This window comes from Papilio machaon, chromosome Z, assembly GCF_912999745.1.
Source record: "Papilio machaon chromosome Z, ilPapMach1.1, whole genome shotgun sequence".
NCBI lineage: Eukaryota > Metazoa > Arthropoda > Insecta > Lepidoptera > Papilionidae > Papilio > Papilio machaon.
The window spans coordinates 8,943,577-8,969,317 of NC_060016.1; the positions used below are offsets into that span (position 1 = coordinate 8,943,577).

The 25,741-nt window shown below is 32.9% G+C and overlaps 2 protein-coding genes across 2 annotated transcripts; one reads left to right on the forward strand and one right to left on the reverse strand.

The window, feature by feature from the left end:
* Window positions 1-14,255: 14,255 nt before the first annotated feature.
* On the reverse strand, window positions 14,256-21,964 carry LOC106717202 (protein disulfide-isomerase A5). Its single transcript, XM_045685988.1, has 13 exons — window positions 21,809-21,964; window positions 21,635-21,728; window positions 20,546-20,787; window positions 20,117-20,324; window positions 19,779-19,907; window positions 19,248-19,348; window positions 18,780-18,931; window positions 17,173-17,303; window positions 16,512-16,673; window positions 16,187-16,328; window positions 15,519-15,721; window positions 14,777-14,951; window positions 14,256-14,515 (listed from the first exon to the last, which is right to left on the reverse strand). The coding sequence occupies exons 2-13, from the start codon at window positions 21,656-21,658 to the stop codon at window positions 14,256-14,258; spliced, it is 1,929 nt and encodes a 642-aa protein (XP_045541944.1). The 5' UTR covers window positions 21,659-21,728; window positions 21,809-21,964.
* A 374-nt stretch (window positions 21,965-22,338) lies between these two features.
* On the forward strand, window positions 22,339-25,130 carry LOC106717012 (triosephosphate isomerase). The gene is made up of 7 exons (XM_045685990.1): window positions 22,339-22,419; window positions 22,486-22,606; window positions 22,691-22,818; window positions 23,059-23,170; window positions 23,715-23,824; window positions 23,898-24,104; window positions 24,726-25,130. Exons 3-7 carry the CDS (start codon window positions 22,708-22,710, stop codon window positions 24,930-24,932), a joined length of 747 nt encoding a protein of 248 aa, XP_045541946.1. The 5' UTR covers window positions 22,339-22,419; window positions 22,486-22,606; window positions 22,691-22,707; the 3' UTR covers window positions 24,933-25,130.
* Window positions 25,131-25,741: the final 611 nt, after the last annotated feature.

Here is a 25,741-nt window from a genome sequence, read left to right on the forward strand (position 1 = left end):
TAATGTTGCATTATACCTACTTATTGTACAATGTTATAATATTCTGTCATCATCAGCCTTTCCCTAGGGAAGATCGGCACAGTATGTACTCATACATACATCTTTATCAGCCGTCATACATCTGAATATACTCCCTTCTCACGCATATCTTCTGTCACACAATCCGTCCACATTCATCTTCGTCTTCCATGTTGGGTATATCCCGTTGGGCCGATCGAACTAGAGAGAAATCGGCAAATAAGAAAAAAATCCATTTGACGATTGAATGATAGGCTGATCGTCCCAACGGGAAACACCCACTTTATTGTAATATACTGTGTTTATGTTGAAGTTCTCTTGCGATGCAACAAATGTTGAACTATAATATCTTTGTTACCACTGTCGACACATCCTAGTCAAAAATTACTATTGCCATCTCTCTCAATCACTTTGTTTTTGTACATGTGTTTCAAAATGAGAAAACTCATAAAAAATTCAATGTTAACTTTGAAACATCTATCTATATATATAAAAGAAAGTCGTGTTAGTAACACCATTTATAACTCAAGAACGGCTGAATCGATTTGACTGAAAATTGGTGGGCAGGTAGCTTAGAACCAGGAAAAGGACATAGGATAATTTTTACCCCGTTTTCTATTTTTTATTCCGCGCGGACGGAGACGCGGGTAAAAGCTAGTATTGAATAAACTAAAAGCTACAACTAAAAATAAATGTATTATTGACCTCTAACAAGCGAAATCAATACGTACATATTCTCGAACCGTTTTAGCTTATTCCTGGTATTTTTAATTAAAATTTTAATCAATTTCGTTTAAATTTTACGGTTCTATAAATAGCAGTGGTGATTCAACCATTCAATCGAGATTTAATATTTTGAAGGCGTGTACTCTGTTTCATACAAAGTCCTTAAAACAATTTTCGGGTCTCGGCCATAAAAGATTACTTTATGTTTAGATACAATAGCTGAGCTGTGGTAAAACGTTGTATCCGATAGTTTGATATTGTCTAACCACTTCATTAGCGTTGAACGAGCACAAAAGCTTTTCTAAACGACTGACGATTAGGAAGTCATTTAGTACAAAGTTTGCAAAGCACTGTTCACGAGATAAAACTAGTGGACGGAGCTTTAGCTACGCGTTTCTTTTCTATGTTAGGTCAATATTATATACATAGAGCTTTTAAACTTATTCTAAATGTTTTTTAAATATAATAATTTATGATACTTCAACTGTTAGATACATTACCGCGATATTTCCCATAATACATTCTTATGGAAATTGAAAAAAATACTTAAATCCTTTTGTGAAAAAGTACCCGTAAGTTTTTTGTACCGGTGAATTTCTACTGTAGAAAAACTAATGTTAAATCATATATTTTGGCAGTAGAATTTCACGTTAAAAATATTCTTAAGGTAAAACTTGAAGCACTCGCCAGGGAAATGTTTACTCCTAAAGCTAGCTAAGATAACTTTAATACCGTAGAGAGAAATTCGATAAACTGTATCATTCTAAATAACCGTAGACTTTCACTGCCGAAACTAATGTAAAAAACTTATTTTCGTCCCTTTCATGTTGTTTGAATAAAATGGAATCACAATATGTTTTTGGAGATGTTTTCAAACAGTCGAAATCGACAATAACGTCTTTTCGTTGGCTATTTTTAGAAGAGTGATCATTGCTAAAGAATAGTTATCTTTGTTATCTTAGTTATGTATAAAAAAAAACAAGTTAATAGTTATCTTTGTTTCTTTTTTTATTGTCTTTGAAATTTACATAAATCTTACTAATATTATAAATGCGAATCTTTAGATGGATGGATGGATGTTTGTTTGAAGGTATCTCCGGATCGGCTCAAAGGATCTTGATACAGATATAGAACAGTCTGGAAGAACACATAGGCTACTTATTCATTTTTTTTAATTCCTAATAATAAGCTAACTACTAAGCTATACACAAGTTGCGCCTTTCTTCGCAATAAGTAAAAAATCTAGCGTTTCGCGACTATCGCATTTTTCTGATAGTTTCGTTCCAATAAACATTCTCTTATCGTAATTTTTTACACATTTCACCTAATACCTAACTGCAATAGACAACATTTATCTATATCGTATACTCACGACGTTAAAAGCGCTCATGTTAATTAAAATTAGTATTATACAAACAGCAAAGCATATTTCAACAAAATTTATTTTCTAAAACTTACGTTATTTAAAATCTATAAGTTAACCACACAGGTGGGCACAGTTAATCGAAAAGTTAACTTCGTTAATCGTTAATTCGTTAATTAAAAAATTAACTTCGTTAATCGTTAAAGCGTTAAATTCTCGAATATTTAACGCAAGTTAAAGTTAATCGTTAACAGTTAATCATACCAAATTATATACTAATTTCACACTTACTGTGGCGACACTTGTTTAAAATAGTAATTTGACTATACATTCTATAACACATTAGTATTAGAGACAAGTATGAATGCATTATAGTATATTTCATTACGAGTGCGGAAAGCCTGTCATTGCAAAGAGTTTCAACAAATGTCTATCCGAGCCGAGGCGCAGCCGAAGGTGAGGGTTGACAGTTGGAACAAGTTGTAATGACAGTTTCGCACGTGTATTAAACAACTATTTTTAATACAGTTGCGAAAAAATGAAGCAATTTAATAGAATAATAAAAACACAATAAACTCGACTAACTAAAATGTTTGAAAAATGGCGCCAATCGTAAAAGAATACAAACAGAGATTTTTTTTTGTTTTCTTCACCCATTCTGGGTAGGCAAAGGGAACTATGCCCAAACCGCCAAGTCTTCAGTAGATTATTTTTATTGATATGAAAAGAAAATAAAATTTAATGAGATGAAATAAAATGAATCCTAACCTAATTCATTGAATCAAATCATTAAATCTGATATTGCAACAAATTAGGAGCTTCTTTTTAGAAATATTTGCTTGAATCATAGAAACTTCAATGATTTTTTTGTAAAAACTTCGTGGTTAGTTTTTTCTTTTTAATAGACATTATTTTGACACTTGGGAAAGAGAACGGACGAGTTTGGAAAAGCTAAAGAAAAAGCACGAGTAAAAAAGTGTTTTAATACAGTTGCTCAAAGAGTGGCGTATTGCAGGGACGAAGATCGTTCGGAATGTGGGCTATTACATACTCTTGCTTTTATATACTCGTAATGAAATATACTAATTCGAACCTTCTTTTAATTTTTGTCTTGTTGGTCACGTCTTTCCCGGACGCTCTGATGCATCACACTTGCACGCGAACATCACATATATCAATTATCAACTCTTTCGTTCACCATTCGAGTCGCCGACAGTCGCCCAACATAGCTGAACTTACGAGCGTGGCGTGGCGCGTAATTTAAACAAGAAGACAGCACGTCTCCAAGTTTCTAATTTAACGATTAACGGACTTTTATTAACGGAAGTTGAGTTTAACGGAAGTTAACAAAAGCGTTAACACTTTTTGAAGTTAACTTAAAAGTTAATCCGTTAAGCAAAATATTAACTTCGTTAATTAACGATTAACGGATTAACGAGTTAATGCCCAGCTCTGGTTAACCATCACTTTAACTCCCCATTTATATTTTTAGTGCTTTCATTGTTACGTTTACTAACTTAACCTACTTTCAAAGCAAACTTTATAAAACATGAACGAAATATAATTAACAGGTTACATTGTGTAAACAAAGTGTTTCCATGTTGGTTGAATGTAATTTTAACTTTAAATTTTTCTGTTTCATTGTAGAAAAAGGTGGAAAATATTTAATTCTTTTCTAAAAGTAAGTTTACTGGTGGCAATTGTGGCATATAAATAATGAGAGTTATAAAGACGGTAGATTAATAAAGTCAGTCGTTAATATGCATTCATAAGATGTTGTTTTATTTTACTAGTCTCCCAATACTACATGGTGTCAGGTGTGGTTTATTATGTTTTGTGATGTTTAAAGTGATAAAGGTGAAAGTTTAGTAACAACCATAACTATACACAAGAAATAATGCCGGACGGAATAAAAAAGAATGATAATGTGGCGTCATCGTCGGTGACCTCACTCGCGGCCATACAACAACCACCACCAATGCAAGAAACAGGGAATATCTGTAATAATTGGCGGGATTGGAAGAATACTTTCGATTGGTATTTAATAGCCTCAGGTCGAGATAAGGCGAGCGACCGAGAAAAAGTTGCGTTATTCCTGCACGTAATCGGAAAGGTTGGCCGCGAGCTGTACAACGAGTTAGATATCAATCAAGATATTAAATATGAGCAGTTGTGTGAGAAATTTGTTAATAGATGTGATCCGCAAAGAAACGTCAATTTCGAAAGACATGTCTTTTTCGAAACATATCAGAATGAAGATAAGTTTGACAATTACCTAGCAGCATTAAAGATTAAAAGTAAATCCTGCGAGTTCAAAGAAATGAGAGACAGTTTAATTTTAACACAATTGATTCGTGGCATAAAAAATGAACATCTTCGCGAAAACATGCTGAGGAAACGTGATTTAATGTTGGATGAAGCAGTAGCGTGGTGTCGGGCCGCCGAGGTGGCCGGCGAGCAGGCGGGACAAGTGCGTGGATCTGGCGGCAGCGGGCCGTCGGGCGCGCGCAGCGCCGACACCGGCATCGACGAGGGAGCGGACATCGAGCGCGTGAGTACTCGTGCGGCGAGCGGCGGGTGGCGGCGAGGCCCGCGCGAACGGGCGCCCGCGCCGGCGGCGTCGGGGCGCGCTAACGTGCGGCGCGGCGCTCTGAGCGACGCCAGCCCGGCCAGCCGCGGCACGCGGCTTCGGTGCAGGTATTGTGATAGTTTACATCCAAGAAATAAGTGCCCTGCTTATCATGTTTTTTGTTACCAATGTCACAGAGTAGGTCATTATGCAAAGTGTTGTGTTTCGGGGCAAATACGTGAAGTAGAAGAAAATATGGATAGAACGACTGAATATGAATATAATGAACTATTGTTAAGTAGTATTGAATTAAACTCGGTCGCGAACTCGAGCGGTTGGTTTCAGGAAGTACATGTAAACGGTCATCCTGTCAATTTTAAACTTGATAGTGGGGCAGACGCCTGTGTTATGTCAAACGAGTCATTTATCAATTGTGGATTTAGTCATAGCTTATTAAAGCCCACAGGCGTTGTGTTAAAAGAAGTTAGTAAAAATGTTTTACCTGTGGTAGGTTGTTTTGATGGTTACATATCGCACAATAACAAGTCATGTAGTAGAAAATTTTTTGTTTTGAATGTTAAATGCAACAATCTGTTATCGCGTGATGTTTGTAGTGAATTAAATTTACTTATAAGGGTTAATGAGATAGAACACAAAAACTATAACATTTTGCTAAAAAAATATGAAATTGTTTTTAAAGGCATAGGTCGTTTGCCAGGACTACATAAAATAACTGTTGACAAATCAGTACCTCCTGTTGTCAGTTGTTCTAGAAAAATTCCAATTAAATTAAGACCGAAACTGCAGGAGGAACTGAATCGTCTCGTAGCTGCAAATATAATCGAAAGGGTGGACGAACCTACCGACTGGGTGTCGAATATTGTTTTAGTTGAAAAACCAGACGGAAAAATTAGATTATGCATTGATCCGAGACATTTAAACAAAGCAATTAAACGTAGTCATTTTCAATTACCAACAATGGAGGAAATTACGTCGAATTTAACAGGTGCAAAATTTTATTCACATTTAGACGCGAGCAAGGCATTTTTCATGATAGCTTTAGACAAGGATAGTTCGAATCTTTGTACATTCGCGACACCTTTTGGACGTTATAGATTTTTAAGATTGCCATTTGGCGTTTGCTCGGCCACCGAAGTATTTCACAATGCAATGGTCAAATCATTCACGATGGAGGGTGTCGAAATATTCGTAGATGACCTGTTAGTGTATGGGAGTAGTAGGGAGGAGCACGACCGGCGGCTGGAGGCGGTTCTGCGGCGCGCGGCCGAGCTCGGCGTGCGCTTCAATCGCGACAAGTGCGTGTTTGGTGTCACGCAGGTTAAGTACCTGGGACACACGTTCAGCGAGCACGGTATGCGGCCGGACACCGATCGCGTTAAGGCTATACAAAATATGCCTTCTCCTACTACCAAAAAAGATTTAGAACGCATATTAGGCATGACTAATTATTTATCGAGATTTATACCTAACTATGCAGAATTAGTTGAACCGCTTCGCAATTTAATAAAACGTAACGTCGATTTTCAGTGGAATAAACCACACGATCGAGTGCTTGACGCACTAAAAGAGCATTTAGCTAAGGCACCAACCCTTCGTTTTTACAATCCCAATGAGGCCGTGACGTTGACAGTAGACGCGAGTGCACACGGGCTAGGCGCGTGCCTGCTGCAGGGCGGACGGCCGGTGGCGTTCGCGGCGCGCAAGCTCACTGCGCCCGAGTCGCGCTGGGCGCAAATCGAGAAAGAAATGTTAGCTATAGTTTATGGTTGTACAAAATTTCACCAATACATTTATGGTCACAGACTAGTCACAGTTGAGAGTGATCATAAACCACTTGAATCTATATTTAAAAAGCCGCTCAACGAAACTCCCGTTAGGTTGCAAAGGATGCTACTGAGATTACAGAAATACGTATTAAAAATTTGTTACGTGCCGGGACGTTTAATGTTCATAGCGGACACGCTGTCGCGTGCACCGAACGAGTCTGCGTCGAGCGATGACAATATGCACACCAAGATAGACATACACGTTAACTTATTGTACGAAAACTGTAACGTTAGCGGGGACAAATTGCAACAGATTAAATTAGAAACGGACAAAGATATTGCTTTGAAACAAGTGAGGGAATATTATCGCGTTGGTTGGCCTCACACAAAAAACTTAGTTAACAGTATATGCAAACAGTTCTGGTTAGTTAAAGATGAGTTACATACTATAAAAGGGATCGTGTTCAGGGGTAATCGTATTGTAATACCGGAGAGTTTAAGAAAAGAGATGTTAGATCGCATACATGAGGGACATCTGGGCATAGAAAAGTGTAAAATGCGAGCTAGAGATGTAATGTGGTGGCCGGGCATGTCAACACAGATCGAACGTGCTGTTGCGGGCTGCGAGACGTGTTTGGAGCGCGCACCCGCACAGCCCCGCGAGCCCCTCGTCCCACACAAGGTGCCCGAAACACCGTGGCAGGTGGTCGCCTCTGATATATTCCACATGGGTAATAAAAACTACTTGTTAGTAGTAGACTACTATTCAAAATTCGTCGAGGTCGTAACGCTCCATGATTTAAGTAGTAACACGGTGATATGTCAATTAAAAAGCATTTTCGCTCGGCACGGCATACCAAAGAAGTTTATCTCTGACAACGCTAGACAATTTACCTCTAATGAATTTGTAAATTTTCAAACTGAATGGGAATTTGAACATGTGACTAGCTCACCGTATTACGCACGCTCGAACGGCCTTGCGGAACGTAATGTCCAAACTGTCAAGAATCTATTGCAAAAAGCTTTAAATGATAAAAAAGACCCGTATTTAGCATTACTTAATTTTAGAAACACGCCAATTACGGGGGAAAAGTTTTCACCTGCGCAGCTTTTAATGGGTCGTAGGTTAAACACCAGGTTACCGATAGTACAAAAACTCTTACATCCATCAATCCCCAAACAATCACAAGTGGTGAAAATGAGAGCACAAAAAATTCAAAAATCAAAAGAATATTATGATCTACACACTAAACGACTTAGGTCATTGCAGTCGGGGGAACAGGTACGTATTCGCGAAGCGCCAAGTGCGGGCGGCAGGGGTCGCTGGGTGCACGCTCGCGTACTCAATCAAGCGGCTGAGCCGCGCTCATATTGGGTAAGCACGCCGGATGGTGCACACTACCGCCGTAACAGACAACACATAAGGACATACACGAGCGGACAAAAACATACATTTAATGATTACAACACGTATTCGTTACCTGTAACATCTAACAATAACAATAATAACACACAACCATTCCCGTTAGATAAAGAAAATGATGACTCAGTTACACAACAAAATCTATCACAAAATACATCAGATAGTAACTATGTAACTCGATCGGGAAGGCAGATTCGTCCACCTAAGCGTTTTCCATAATTTTTTATTGTGTTATCAGTAATCATAACTGTTTGTACATTTTTATTACTTTCTATGTTTCTTTTTGTCTTGTGCAAAAAAAAAAAAAAAAAAAAAAAAAAAAAAAAAAAAAAAAAAAAAAAAAAAAAAAAAAAAAAAAAAAATAACAAAATTAAAAAAAATAAAAAAAGTGTATGTAATGAGGAAATAAATAAGGTTTGTTATAATATATTCTGTTGATTAAGTAAGTGTTTAATTGATTGATGTGATAAACAGTGTAAAAAAATTTTGTTTGTTTTCATTCTAAATTCAGTGTGTAAAGAAAGGGCATGTGGCATATAAATAATGAGAGTTATAAAGACGGTAGATTAATAAAGTCAGTCGTTAATATGCATTCATAAGATGTTGTTTTATTTTACTAGTCTCCCAATACTACAGCAATCTAAACTTTTTTCCCACGTTCTCTTCAGTAAATGAAAATAAAACAAAAAACTTGCATACAATTGACAAACACAATGTTGTGCGAATGTTGCACGCTCGTAAAATATTTTCATTTAACATAAGAACAGTATTTTGACTTCGTTTATAGTATTCAAGTGGTTTTAGATCATAAAAGAGGGAGAAGCGTCGATGGTTCAGCGAATAACTACTTGTCTTGTAATCCTGTAAAGTCCTGAATTCGATCCTGGCTTATTTATACTGATGTGTTTTACGATTAACAATTTCATATCTATGTACATGTATCCGACGTTCTGACGATGAAGGAACACATCAATTTCAATATCTCATCCAACTCAATGTCATCCCCCAACATAGGACCACATACAAACAACAAACCCCACGGTGGGTGAGTACGAGTTAGTCCAGTATATCAACCTTGTTAAAATCAAGTATTTTCTTACCAGGTTTAATTCAATCGATAGCACAAATATCAACTGTGACTTCCAAGTGAATCAAAAAATAAATAAAAATAAATTATCAAAGTCATAACGCCCTACGAGGAACAGGTTTTAATTTTCACGTCAACCTAATACAGGTGGCCAATCCAATAAAGTAAAACTTTACGAGTCAAAGCTTTGCAATTGTAGTTGAAAACTTCCGAGAGATGGCACTGCTATTAATTGTTTTCAATAACATAAGCAGCATTATTAATAGCAGACATTTTTGTTACTAATATTATAAACGCCAATGTTTGGATGGATGAATGTTTGTTTCAATGTATCAAGCACGACTCCATGGATCGGGACGAAATTTGCTATAGAGTTGGGACTATTCAGCAACTATGTACGGTACCTATAGGATTTTTTTGTTACATATTTACTCGATAACTCTACAACGGTTCAACATAACTTAAAATAAATCACATACTGATTTTTTTTCTCTTATCATAACTAGGACTATAGGAAAAATAAAAAATCTAAAATTATTTTTACATATTATTTTATTCAAAATTTCATTTAATAATATATTTCAATATATTGTTAATTATGATATATACTGAGCTCGATACAAATATATAGCATTATATAAACAACTATAACATATTTAGATGTTATTTTATCTAACTACAATCTTATATTTGTTACATAAAAATGGAAACAATTAAAAAAAAACAAGTTGTTTATAACTTTTTATCTTAAAACAAATTTAGTAATCAGAAAATAGGAAATATGGTTCTTATGTATAAGGGACAAAGTTACAAATCGATGATTTTTTAAATGTAAAAAGCTACATATTAGTTTAATTAACAACATGCATTAAACAATATACACATTTAAAGGTGTAAATGTTATTGGAACGAAGTTCCTTATCGCGCGTTGTGAAAGGGGGCTAGACGGAAAAAATTCTTACGAAAAGTTGTCACGACACTTTTTGCTATATCACCATGGCAACGACGTGACAATATATAACGAAAATTCATAGAAATAAAATGTACTTCTTGTGAAGACTTAAGTTTTTTATTCATAGAATAAACATTGGTTCCTTCACTAATTAATTGAAAGGAACTTCGTTCCATCCGAGTGTCCTTTGACACCTCTCAAGTTTTTTTTTTGTTGAAGTAAAATGGCCTATGTGGCCTATTTTCCCATATGATTGAAACCTTGAGAACCTCCTGTAAAGTTGTCAATTTGCACATTGACCCTTATTCGTAGGAACTATCGTGATAATTAAGTTTTAACAATATACAATTTCTAAGACCATATAACACTGCTTTAACACAATAAGTACTTGGAAGCCCAAAATATGTTGACCTGTTACTTAACCATCGGTTTCCACTGTCGGAATAATACTACAAAAACATACTTTTGTCTATTTTTTTTTTAAATGAGATAGTGACGTTATATGTTTTTGTATAGATAATCCGTCAGTACAAATGTATGGTTAACAAACAACTCACAGCAACTGCAATCACTTCACTCGGTTTGCTTTCGTTTAGTTTAGAGTTTTTCATACTAATGTTTTTTTTATTATTTATTGTATAAGTATAATGCCTTTAAGATACGAAAAGATTTTATAATTTACTATTAATCGTGTATTGGTCGATATTCGATCACCATTTTTTTGATCAAATATTTTTTTTTACACAATTTTAACTGTGACAAATTTCGTGTTATATTCTCTCACATAAAGGTGATTATACACTAGACTATTTTCTAAATAATTTATATGTAATGTAAAATTATTACGAATGATATAATACAGGTCTGATATGCTAGAACTAGAAAATATCAGAACGGCTAGTTGTTCTGTTACAAGTAAATGCTCTAGTCCAGGGATCCCCAAACTATTTTGTATACAAGTGACCCCCTTTTCCAAAATGAACCGTTACCACAGACCCCCCATGGCGAAATTACCTACTTTTAAGATCAATTATTATTAATTCTGACCAGAGCTGGGCATTAACTCGTTAATCCGTTAATCGTTAATTAACGAAGTTAATATTTTGCTTAACGGATTAACTTTTAAGTTAACTTCAAAAAGTGTTAACGCTTTTGTTAACTTCCGTTAAACTCAACTTCCGTTAATAAAAGTCCGTTAATCGTTAAATTAGAAACTTGGAGACGTGCTGTCTTCTTGTTTAAATTACGCGCCACGCCACGCTCGTAAGTTCAGCTATGTTGGGCGACTGTCGGCGACTCGAATGGTGAACGAAAGAGTTGATAATTGATATATGTGATGTTCGCGTGCAAGTGTGATGCATCAGAGCGTCCGGGAAAGACGTGACCAACAAGACAAAAATTAAAAGAAGGTTCGAATTAGTATATTTCATTACGAGTATATAAAAGCAAGAGTATGTAATAGCCCACATTCCGAACGATCTTCGTCCCTGCAATACGCCACTCTTTGAGCAACTGTATTAAAACACTTTTTTACTCGTGCTTTTTCTTTAGCTTTTCCAAACTCGTCCGTTCTCTTTCCCAAGTGTCAAAATAATGTCTATTAAAAAGAAAAAACTAACCACGAAGTTTTTACAAAAAAATCATTGAAGTTTCTATGATTCAAGCAAATATTTCTAAAAAGAAGCTCCTAATTTGTTGCAATATCAGATTTAATGATTTGATTCAATGAATTAGGTTAGGATTCATTTTATTTCATCTCATTAAATTTTATTTTCTTTTCATATCAATAAAAATAATCTACTGAAGACTTGGCGGTTTGGGCATAGTTCCCTTTGCCTACCCAGAATGGGTGAAGAAAACAAAAAAAAATCTCTGTTTGTATTCTTTTACGATTGGCGCCATTTTTCAAACATTTTAGTTAGTCGAGTTTATTGTGTTTTTATTATTCTATTAAATTGCTTCATTTTTTCGCAACTGTATTAAAAATAGTTGTTTAATACACGTGCGAAACTGTCATTACAACTTGTTCCAACTGTCAACCCTCACCTTCGGCTGCGCCTCGGCTCGGATAGACATTTGTTGAAACTCTTTGCAATGACAGGCTTTCCGCACTCGTAATGAAATATACTATAATGCATTCATACTTGTCTCTAATACTAATGTGTTATAGAATGTATAGTCAAATTACTATTTTAAACAAGTGTCGCCACAGTAAGTGTGAAATTAGTATATAATTTGGTATGATTAACTGTTAACGATTAACTTTAACTTGCGTTAAATATTCGAGAATTTAACGCTTTAACGATTAACGAAGTTAATTTTTTAATTAACGAATTAACGATTAACGAAGTTAACTTTTCGATTAACTGTGCCCACCTGTGATTCTGACTTAGGTTAATAGAAGACAGAATGAGAATTAGCAATGCTTTATGTTCAATATCGACCACTTTGGGAATCCCTGCTCTAGTCTATACTCACCTTTATATATTAGGAATATAATTATTTATATCTTTAATACTCAATATGATATTAGTTTAAGTTTCTCAAGGTACTTTATAGGAATAACGTATTTATATAATTTATCATATACTTAGTGATTATTGTCAGTTTTAATCTAAATTTGATATTAATATATAAATATGATGAGTATATTAAATGTTATAATACTTGAATATTAAAAATTAAATGCAAATTTTAATCATTAAATATAAATGTAAAAGATTTGATATGAGAATTATAGAAAATTAGATCAAAGAATACATTTTTATACAACTAGCTTTCACATTGTAGTTTAAAAACGTTTTTTTTAACATAAGAAAAATTTCATAAACAAAAAAATTTCCATGTTAATTGAAATATGATAACTATCATTTAACTATATCAATGGGTCCTATGTACAAGGGCCAAAGTAACAAATTGATGATTTTTACTTTTTATGTTAAAATCTACATATTCATTACAACATGCATTAAACACAAATACACATTTACATATGTAAACGTATTTTTTTGCTAATGTAAAAGGGATAATGAGGCCTATTTTTCTATATGGTTGAAACTTTGAGAACCTCTCCTATAAATTTGTTAATTTGCACATTGTCCATTATTCATAGGAACCATCGATATTTGAATTTAAATCCTTAAATATTTGATACTGTTTAAATAATTGATAACAATCCCTGTCTACACCGGTGATAAAAAATTATATAATACATAAATAAAACATAAGAAAATAAATGCACTTACATAAATGCAATAAGTACAATTTATTTGGAATCAGTTTGTTACAATGTTAATATTTATTTTAACTAAATAAAAAAAAAACTATAAATAAATGGTATAAAATAAAAGTGGCTTTGAAAATTTAATTGAAAATAATTAAAATTTGTGTTGCGTTCTTTTACACATTTACTTCTCAAGTATCAAGAAAATAAAGGTTACATACATCGATTTATTTTAATATAGCGAAAAAAAGGTCAAAAAACATTTCTTTTCCTTGATATGATAGTTTTCCTATATCAAAAATATTTATCCTACGATATACAAAATTTTTAACAAGAATTTTTAATAACATCTTCATTTTTAAAGAAGTACCAACTTTTTTTTTACCAACCAGAAAAACATTTTTTTTTTGTAATATTTGAATTTTAAATACAGTTGAATGTTTTAAAAAGGGATTATTATTTACGTATAGAAATTTACACAATTTTGTTACTATTGGATTTTATGTAAGGTAACAAATTGTTTGAAATTCGACCGTAATTCAAAATTTTTATAAAACTCTACGCACTTTTCAAAACAACTATAACTATGTCAAATTTCACGTTAATCAATTCGCACAATTTCATTAAATAAGTTTTCGCTTCATGTTAAATAAATTAATGTAAAAGGTAGAATAGATTTAAGATATTAAATGATTGGAAAATTTTTTTTCTTTAAATTAATATTTTTTTTAATAGAAAAGAATATATAAAATAAAAGCTTCAAAAATATTGACTACGGTTACGCATTTTGATAAATCTAAAGCAATATTTAACTATTTTGTGATGATAGTTAAAGTGTTAACTAAAAAATAACCATGAGCTTTCTACTACGAACAAGCATGAATTTTTACTAAACTCAAAAAAACACAATTAATATTGAATTTAAAATATCAAAAATGGAATAAACAGGTTTAAACCAGTAATTGACAAATAATTTGACAGAAAACATCAGACTGCAAGACGCCAAATAGTACCTGATTGACTTGACACATCGGGACTAAGAATTCATTTATGCGCCATGTGCCAACTCAAATCAAATACTATGCAGAATTGAAAATTAACATTAGATCATAGTTCATCTTTCGTTTTAGCATGTGACATACAAAAACGTTCAAAATCTTCTGCAGATCTATCTCCATCATAATCAGCTAATAAATTACCATTAGAGTATATTTTGAATGTAGGCAAAGTTTCGATCTTGGCGTAGTCTGCGACTTTTGGATTATCTGACGCTTCCACCGCTGCGACTAGGACAGGTCCACCGATTGACTTCATTTTAGTCGCAAGTCTACTGTATACCGGCTTCACTGTCGAACAATGACCGCACCCTGGAAACATTTAATAGATCATTTAAAAAAAAAAAAACATAAAACCGAAAAAAATAGACAAAATATTGAACTCTCACTCTTCAGAATCAATCAAGTTAAGTTAAGATATACATGGCCATTAAAAATAACTCTGTCGGTCGGTAATAATATAGAAATTATAAATTGGACATAAAAAACTAGAAATTTTAAATTAGACTTTGAAGCAATAAATAAAAAATTCTGCAAAAAAATAAAACATTTTTCCAAAAAAAAAAAACTTACATGTAGCATAAAACATGATAAATGTGGGTGTTTTTGAGGCTATAACTGAATGGAAATCGTCATCATTAATCATCTGAACATTAATACCAAAGCCCGCCTCCTGACTTGTCTTCTTTTTCTGCGAAGTCTCATGTTTACCCCGCTGACTGTTAATGAATGTTATGAAATCTTCTTTCTGAAATAAAAAAAAAAAATTGATTAAGATGTCACATCAACCTGCCCTCATACCTATGGAGGGTCAGCACAGTATGTACTACTCCATACATTTATCAGCCGTCAAATCTGAATTTACCCCCTTCTTACATATATCCTCTTTCACACAATCCATCCATACTTTCTTTGGTCTTCCTCTACCTTTATAGCTATCCACATTCAATAATTATAGACTATCAATATCATTATAGACTTTTTTGTTACATTTTACATGATTACCAAATGAATACGAGGCTATGTTCAAAGGTTTTGTCCATGTGTCAATATTTTTTGAATGTTGATTAAACAGATTTGACAAAAGATTTTTTATTGAGCATTTACTAATATTATAAATTCGATAATTTAGATGGATGGATGTATGTTTGTTAGAAGGTATCTCCGCAACGGCTCAACAGATCTTGATGAAATTTGGCATTAATGTAGAAGAACATAGTCTGGAAGAACACATAGGCTACTTATTAAGTTTTTTTTTATAATTCTGCGTGTACTTAGTCGCGGATGACAGCTAGCAACTATATACAAAAATTACCTTCCGTCCTCCGGTGTAATCTTCGACTAGTTTATTGAAGTAACTGAAGTATTTAATTGTAGGATATCCTCGCACTTTGTAATCAGAACATAGCTGTTGTTCAGTTGTACAGTCAACTGCACCAAACACAACTGACAATTCATCGGAAAATGTTTCCGCTGCTTCAGAGAATTCAGGTTTCGTACTCTTGCAGTGTCCACACCCTGGTAACAAATGTGTCCCAAACTATATAGGTTATATCTATACATATAATAAAATTAAAGTGGCTGCATGTAATTTGTAAAAAAAAAAACACATTTAGTACACATAATGTTTTAGCGATACTAATAATTAAATATTATTTTTTTAAATTTCTGTCTAATGTGTTTGTTCCTTAATATCCAGAACAGGTGGACCGATTTTGATAGGTGTTTAACGAGAAGATAGTTAATGAATCGGACATTACATAATAGATTACTGCAAACAATATAATCTAGTTCAAATTTATACCTAAAATATAGAAACAAAGAATGATGAATGTCATTTGATTCATTCTTTGCCGGAGAGTTTTTCACGCACTTGTTTAAAACTTATTTAATCAGTGCCTTAGTATTTTCCTTTTATATATAAACACTCTTCTATATATGCAGTTTTTTTAATTTATTACCTATGTTTAAAATAAAACTTACATGGTGCATAGAACATTATTATTGCATGTTTGATCTTCCGGAGGGTATTTTTGAATGTAGATTCACTGAGATGTCTAACTTGTCCTTCCTCTTCAGACCAGGGCTTTTCTGGTGGAGGTGGAGGCGGCGGCTCTTGAGGATTCTACATAAGTAAGTAAACAACTCGCTTTACTAAATCTCATAATTTTAAGAAAATAACTAATAAAGTTAAATATAGTACTGGCATATATATGCTTCAATTTAATTAATTTCAGCTGTTATACTTAACCTTTTTTGTTATGCTTAACCTTTTTTCGTATTCATATGTAGATAGATGTTATTTTACCTTGATAAAGTCCACAATTTGTTCCTCTTGTCTGGCATGTCCGGCATCATACTTGTATTGACCTTTGTTGAAGTACTTTAGTGTTGGGTAGCCTTTAACACCGAAACGCATAGCCAAGGATGATTCTACAGTCGCGTCTACAGCGGCTAAAACGCCTGGAATCTAAAGCAAATTATTTTATAAATAAACCACTGGTCTATTCTTTCGTTCAGACATTGTTAAAACACTTTAATAGTAAAAGTTTTTTGGAAATTACTCAACTACTTTTGAGTTACGTCGTTACCAAGATGGAATAATTTCCATTTATGATGTTATTGTACATATAAAAGAGCAATATCAGTTATGTATAGCCTGATCAGAAATATATGAAACTAATTTCTTTATGCACATTAGAAAGTGATGTAATAAAGAAACCAAATATAACACCCAAGGGCCAGGATTTTTAAATTTTTGGTTAGTCTATAAAATTTTAAAAATATACTTTGTAAGAAATAATGATGATATTCAGAATTCATATACATCAAAATTACCATAGTTATAGAGCATAACAAATTTAGTTATTCATGGTACAAATTAAATTTTCTATACCATTCGAAACTCTAATAGATTAATTATAATCCGATAATCAAGTGTATTTATATAAAAAGATTGAATACAATACATTTTCGTTATTTATCCTTGCCGCTGCTTTTTCAAACTCCGGTTTGATTCTTTTACAATGTCCACACCAGGGTGCGTAGAAGACCACTAAAGCATGTTCAACATTCGCCAACACACTGTCGAAAGTGTCAGCTAGAAAATAAATCCATTGTTAGACATACTATTAATTATCATCTCCTTGATCTTGTTCCACCCACGTAGGGTCGGTGCACCAGGTTTCCGTCCTCTAAATCAATCTCTCTGCCGTCATCTCCATTGTCACCCCCTTCTTGATCTTGTCACCTTTCACGCAATCCTTTCATCTCTTCCTAGGCCTACCTCTACCAGTGTTCCTCCACACTCATACTTAACGTTGTCTTTGCCTCATGCGATTCTTCTGTCCTCATAACATGCCCATACCACGCTAACTTTTTACTTCTCAATTTTTCTACTACCTGTGCTACTTTCAGACTTCCTCTAATATACTCATTCCGTATCCTATCCACTCTTGTTACACCACACATACATCTTAACATTCGCATTTCCGCCACATGTACTCTCTTCATCTGTCCCTTTAACAGCCAAACATTTGGATCCATACATCATGACAGGTCTTACAATGGTTTTGTAAATTTTCCCCTTTATTTTGAGGATTAATATACATACTATTAATATTATAGGCCAAATTTAATTATTCACAATGTTAAGTCAGCCGTGAAATTCCACTGCTGACACATTTGTAAATAAACATACATTCATACCTCTTATTCTCTTAAAACAAAAAGAGATAACATATATGTCTTTATACAGGTGTTACAATGTTGGAAACTCACAGTATATCACATACAAAATACATAGTATATCACTAAACATAAATTCAAAGTCCATAATATATAACATCTTGTATCTATATATATAAAAGAAAGTCGTGTTAGTTACACCATTTATAACTCAAGAACGGCTGAATCGATTTGACTGAAAATTGGTGGGCAGATAGCTTAGAACCAGGAATAGGACATAGGATAATTTTTACCCCGTTTTCTATTATTATTTTTTTTATTTCGCGCGGACGGAGTCGCGGGTAAAAGCTAGTATATATATAAAAGAAAGTCGTGTTAGTTACACTATTTATAACTCAAGAACGGCTGAATCGATTTGACTGAAAATTGGTGGGCAGGTAGCTTAAAACCAGGAAACGGACATAGGATAGTTTTTACCCCGTTTCCTATTTTTTTTCCGCGCGGACGGAATCGCGGGTAAAAGCTAGTTATTTATATATAAGAATAACTTACGATACTGAGATGTATGGGAAGCAACATTTGATATGTTATGTTTAAAACAATATATTACATTTCGATTCCTAAGTATTTTACAAAAATGCATTGTAATATCTAATTAAGGGATTTTGATTACCAAGTGACAAAAAGAAGGTGTCATTAATGTCATTTCAGAACAAAGAGTTATTAATGTGATTGCAAGAGAAAAATAAACCAAGTTCTGAATATGTTTCTGCCAGAAAATATACTTTCGTAAAGAAAATTATACAAGATTGTAACTTTGAGGTCAGTTAAATTAGACGCACTATATTCAGAAATAGCTTAATTTAAATCATTAAACAAACTAATTTACCTGTTAAATGCACAACATCTGAATCCTGCGACCAACTTTCATCATCTACTTCCCTTTTCTTTTGATGTACTTGTGAGTTTGGATCTCTCATGAAATCAACTATTGCTTGATGTTTGTTGTCTCCATTATACGGGAAACGAAACTGACCCTTCCTGTAAAATAAAATGTTATAGTAGTATATATCTAGCTAATCTTACTAATATTATAAATACGAATGTCTACATGAATGGATGGATGGATTGATGGATGGGTGGATAGATGTATGGATGGATGTTTGTTTCAAGGTATCTCCAGAACAGCTAAATCCGATCCGATATAACTGAAATTTGATTTGATGTAGAACATAGTCTGAAAAAACACACAGGCTTCTAATTAAGTTTTTTTTTAATTCGGTGCGGACGGCGCCGCGGGCGCCAGCTAGTCTAAAATATGATGAAGTGTTAAAGATATTAAAAATAAAATACTTGCTCATAGTATAGAAGGGTGGGGAATCCAGTGATATTGTATTGTTGTCTTATTCTTGAATTTCCTGGCTTAGCAACATCAATAGCTGCAAGTAATGCTTCACCCTAGAACAAATGTATAACTCAGTTTTATACAAAAAAAAAACTTGTGAGCCGTCATGGGACGCCTGGCAGATGTGAAACATTGTGTGTGTACAAGTAATATGCATAAAATTTTAAATGTTTTAATTAAATAAATAATAATGATAATATTATCATTATCATATTATATTATCATTATAATGATAATAATAATGTATACCTCAGTTCACTCTACTACACATAAAATATATATATGTATAAATTAGTATAGCGTGGCGGCCCGTCGCCACGGCAAGCGTCGCCACGCCAACAATTCGGTTTACAAGTGATCCTATAGATGTTTCACATCAAAAATATATTATATCATTTGTTACAGTGTCAGTATCCTTGTTCCCGACATTAACACAAAGAAAAAAACGTAATGAGAAGCATATTATTAAGTGTTTGTGTTTACCTTTAAATCAGCAGCTGCAGCGACATACTCAGGTTTCATGGTCTTGCAGTATCCACACCAAGGAGCATAGAACATAATCAAAGACCTCTTATATGATGCCATACTCTTCTTCAAGAATTTTGTCAATGCCTGTAAAGTTTAATCTTTTACAGTTTGCAGTTAATATTGATTTCAATATAAATATTAATTATTACTTTAACATTTTTGATCGTTGTGATTGTTCAACAATGGCTAATCAACATGTTATTCTGTGAATTGTTAAGTAATTTTTTACACAATCCGATCACTTGATATATGTCTGAAAGTGTATTTATAAAATATTTGCTTTTGAGTATTACCTCGCCATCCTGGAGATGAAATATATCTGTCGCTTTCGGATCTTCCTCCCAAGGCAAGTCACCGGTAGGATCACGTAGAAAGTTACAAAAGGCAGATACAGTCTCACCCCTATCATAGTCTTTGTGAAATTCACCATCTTTGTAATGTTTAATGTGATATGGTTTTTCATTTGTAACTTTTAATTTTTTGCATAATTTTTTGCCATCGCTGTAATAATGACATTCAAATTTAGAAACTAAATATACAGTAAATCTTCACAGACATATATTACTTAATATAATATAGAAAAAATTGGGATGTTTATTGGCCTAAAAAAAAAAGAATAAAAAAAGGCATATGTACCCATATTTTTATGGATAAAATACATATACTGCTGCATATGTTTTTTATTAATACATTGAGAACAGCTAGTAAATAAAGCTAATCACCTGTTACTACAATCAATGGACACTAAAGTTGCTTTTCCTTTCATCGCATCTGCAGTCTCTTTGAAAACATCCACAATAGCTTGAGATGATTTTGGTTCATTAACAAATAAAACCAATACATTTGTTTTGGTTCTTAGTAACTTCTTGAATTCCTTTATATCATTGGTTTGTGTTATGAGATTGTTTTTTTGTTTCTTTGCATGAACCAATGTATGCATACATAAACACAAATATATAAACAGCTGTAAAGGAAATATAAAAATGTATTATACTAAACTTAAACTGTAAACACCAGATTACCAAAATATTATAATTGGTATTAACTTTAGATACTGTTCACTGGTTTAAAGAATAATAAGTGTTAATTTGGAGCATCTATTAAGCAAGCAAAAGTATACATTAATTTAAAAAAAAAATGAAATTTTGAAAGTTTCAATGTTTCATTCCAGTAATGTTTATGCCAGTGAAATGACAACCGTAACATTATTTTAATATTTTTATTGAATAATTCGCAATGTCCAAAGCAAGCAACCACTGTAATATCTTACTTATATTTAAAATGCGAAAGTTTAGACATGTTTTTAGAAAGTATCTCCATAACAGCTCAACAAATCTCAATAAAATTTGAAATGCATGTAGATCATAGTTTGGAAGAACACATACTATTTAATTTTTTAAATCCCGCGCGGACGAAGTCGCGGGCAACAGTTAGTTTACTAATAAAACCTGCATTAATTCGCCACGCGGCATACTAAGCATAGAATTGGCGAACTTCAAACAACATTCGAAATGTTTAATGTTTTTCATGAATACCCCAATGTCTTCCCAAAGCCACGCACTTATTTCAACATAAAAATATTAACGTTAATAAAACAAAACAAACAATGACAGAGATAGTTTTTTGTTTTAGATAACGGAGTATTTGAAAAATGTAAATTTTATATCACAATTGTGTCTGAAATATTAACTAATTCTAAATCTTTCCATTTTTTTAAACAGGTTCTAGTTAGCTTTTATTCTATTTTATTTATCTAAATGTTATAAAAGTTGTGTATAAATACAAACACGTAATGCCGGCTTTTTACTCACTTGTAATAAAAGTTGATATCGCATGATTTAACACAGCTCCAACACAATTGCACGGCAATATCAATTAATGAAGCGAATAAATTGTAAGTAAGCACTGTAAAAAAGTTGAGACTTAAATGATATATTTTCCCAAACAAAGTTTTAGTTTTAACATTTGATTGACTTGCTGCATACAGGGAAGTTTTTAAGAGAGTAGTAGTGATGGGCGTTAGATTTATAAGGGGCTGTCGATGTCGACGTCCTTCCACGCGTCGATAGTTTTCTGCTAAAGACTATAAAATAGTAGGTAAGCTTGTCTGTCAACTGTAAAATGAACCTACACTAAAGTTAAAAAGCTAAAAATTGTTTGTATGCAACGTTTGTATCAATTATGTCACTAGACTAGCCAATACGTGATTTTATTATTTTTAAACCCAGCAACTACCCAACCCACCTAACCCACATCTCATTTATTTTCAGTGCCTTATTTATGCCAGTGCCATAAAATTGTATTGCAATGATGATTTCGAAATTATAATTATATCAACAGAATACAAGGTTTTTTAAACATAAGCAAAATATTGGCTACTTATGGAAAAATTTTAGACTGCTTCCAGTGCACAAATATTTTTATAGGTGGTAACCCTAGTGGTAGTGGAAGTCTACCGGACCGGTAAGTTTATATCGACTTTGTCAATGTCATGAAGGTCATATCTAGTCAGTTTTAGTTGTTCGAACTTTCAGCCGACACTTATTTGTGATTGGTTCAGAATCCATTTCTTTGAATTGTAGCGAATAGATGACAGGTATAATTTTGATTGAATTGAATGACATAAGTAGTGTAACCGAAATCAAACTTCAAATTTTTGCAGGTAAGGTAGACGACGAAAAGTGGAAAGAGACATTGGATTGGATTCACTGACTACTTTATTCGGGAAAAGATCGAGAGGCGTAAGGACGTTGTTTGTCGTTGTATATTATATCCAAACTTTAGTAAGTATTTATGATTATTACACATTAGCCTTATTCTTACATAACTCTTTTGTTTTTTAATTCATAACACATTTTAATTTTTAGATAAATAATCGCAAAAAATGTCCCGCAAATTTGTCGTTGGTGGTAACTGGAAGATGAATGGAGATAAAAATATGATAAATGAAATTATAAATAATATGAAGAAAGGTCCTTTGGATAAGGATGTTGAGGTATAAAATTTAAATCTTTCTTGCATAATGTACGATAAAAAGTTTCAAAGGCATTAAAGTGTTGGTATGACATTTTGACCTTGAGTGCTATTATTGTTGCACTTGTAATTTAAAAGATTAAAGAACCACTTTAGTGATTATGATCCAGTTATGTTTGTATTCTTACTATTTCACAGCTGTGGAACTTCTTTTATTTCATATATGTAAGCACAATTTTTAATAGACAACTTTTGTACACAGGTTATCATTGGGGTACCTTCCATCTATCTTACTTATGTAAAGAGTATTGTACCCGATACAATCCAAGTTGCCGCCCAAAACTGCTGGAAAGTTCCAAAGGGTGCTTTCACAGGTAAAAATGTTTTGCCATCACAGTAATACTTATCAATGTTTATATTTTTAACTTAATTAAACTTTTATATGATAATATATCATGCACTAGAAATTATTACTGCTTTGCTTTATTTGATTAATTGCACTGCAAAAAATCTTTCTACTTTTTGCGAAAGTTTTAATAAAGGTACTGATGTTTGCACTTAACAAAAAAGTAACTAAGAAATCGTGGACTATTAATAAAATAAACATTCCTTTAAAATAAGGCTCTTTTTATACTACTGCTTTTGCATATCTCCACTGTTACATACTTTTTCTCCTCTCTCTTCTAAGCTTTTATGCCATATGTAGGTGGTCACCTTTTTAATTTATTCCACTTTGCTTTATCCTTTACATCTTGATTTGTAACGTGGTAGTCGCCCATCTCTTTCAGACCCAAATCCCTTCACACCTACCTTTATCCTTGTTATACTTTTTATAAATGCCAATGTTTTAATTTTTTTTTTAATAAATAAGTAAGATTTTTAAATTTCTAAAAATCATCCTTATATGTGTATTTTTAGGTGAAATTTCACCCGCTATGTTGAAAGACATTGGTGTTAACTGGGTTATCATTGGACATTCCGAACGCAGGACAATCTTTCATGAAAATGATAATCTCGTAGCTGAAAAAGTATGTATTATATGAATTTTATACTTTGAAATTAAATATAAATCTTTATATTTAATTTTTCATATTTTTTCAGGTGGCACATGCTCTTGAGTCTGGCATGAAAGTGATTGCTTGTATTGGTGAGACCTTGGAAGAAAGAGAGGCGGGAAAGACTGAAGAAGTTGTATTCAGGCAGACTCAGGCATTGGTGCCGGCTATTGGTGACAAATGGGCCAATGTTGTGCTTGCCTATGAACCGGTCTGGGCTATCGGTACTGGAAAAACTGCTTCACCGCAGCAGGTAATATGTTACTATTATTTATTTATTATTTAATAACAGGGTTCTTTAGTTGTTAGAAATTCCATTAAATTTTATTTCTGGATAAATGTTTACATTTTTTTTCTGGAGGTTTTTGGTTATGTCATGTTTATGTTCTAGCAAGGACCTTTATTTGACTAGTAATTTATACTCTATTCTTACATAAATACATCTGTGGTGAAATGATAATCAATTGTTACTTGTACTCAGTACTACAGTAATTTTGCAATCTATATATATAAAAGAAAGTTGTGTTAGTTACACTATTTATAACTCAAGAACGGCTGAAACGATTTGAATGAAAATTGGTGGGCAAGTAGCTTAGAACCAGGAAATGGACATAGAATAATTTTTACCCCGTTTTCTATTTTTTATTCCGCGCGGACGGAGTCGCGGGTAAAAGCTAGTATATAATAAGTTGAAGAAATTAAAAGACATGTGTGAAGTCAACCAACCCGCACTGGGCCAGCATGGTCGGCTATGACCTAGTCATACTTAAGTTAGGGTAGGCTCCGGGCTCCTCGGTGGGGACGTATAGTGAGCTGATGATGATATAATAAATTTAATTGGAACAACATTTATTGACATTACAAATGTCCACAGGCTCAAGAAGTACATGCTTCATTACGTAACTGGTTGGCAACTAATGTGTCAGCTGAAGTTGCTGATTCTGTACGAATTCAGTATGGCGGCTCTGTCACCGCTGCCAACGCTAAGGAATTAGCTACTTGTGCCGATATCGATGGTTTCCTTGTAGGCGGTGCAAGTTTGAAACCGGAGTTTGTTAACATTGTTAACGCTACCAAGTAAATTTCTATCCATAGTTTAGCATTTCTTGATGTATGTAACTGTATCAATGTTGCAAATATTAAATCTGTGTGAATTAATTTGATTTGAAGTACTGTTTGTTGTACTGATCAAGTGATGTATTATTTTATATGTGAATTGGGGCAGCAAATAAGTATATAGACTAAAATATATGATTAATAGTGGGTTTCTGAGACCTAAATCCCAGACATATTACTATCTCTGTCACCTTAAAGATAATCAGAGATAAATATTTGTTATATTATTGAATTTTGAATGGATAATATAATACATTTTGCAACATTGATAATATTATGAAACTATTTAAAATATATGTTTATTGTTTAATTCCATAATACAACCTATTTAAACATGTTGTTTCTATCTAACACTAATTTAATGAAATTGTATTTAGATTTATCGAAAAAATCTGCCAAGAAAGTGTTTGTGTTCATGTTTTTTTAACAATTTTTCTTGTTGCGTTGTTGCATAAATCTGTTTAAAAGAATGTACTTTGTCTATCATTGTTTGGTGTTTACTTTCTCATTTAAGTTTTAAATCGTTATATTTTTGTTCAATTAATTAAATCATGGATAATACTAGTTTAATTTTTATTAAACTTAATATTAACTTATGATAGTTGCAAATAATTTTATTAATTATATTGTTTTTTTAAATAATTATTAGTGATTATTTAATTCATACAAAATCCAACTAAAGGCTTTTTACTATTAATTGCTAATTAAACCATTATAAATTTGTTCCTTTCTAAGCTTTTATTTTTTAAGAAAAAATGTTTTTCATTGAAAACT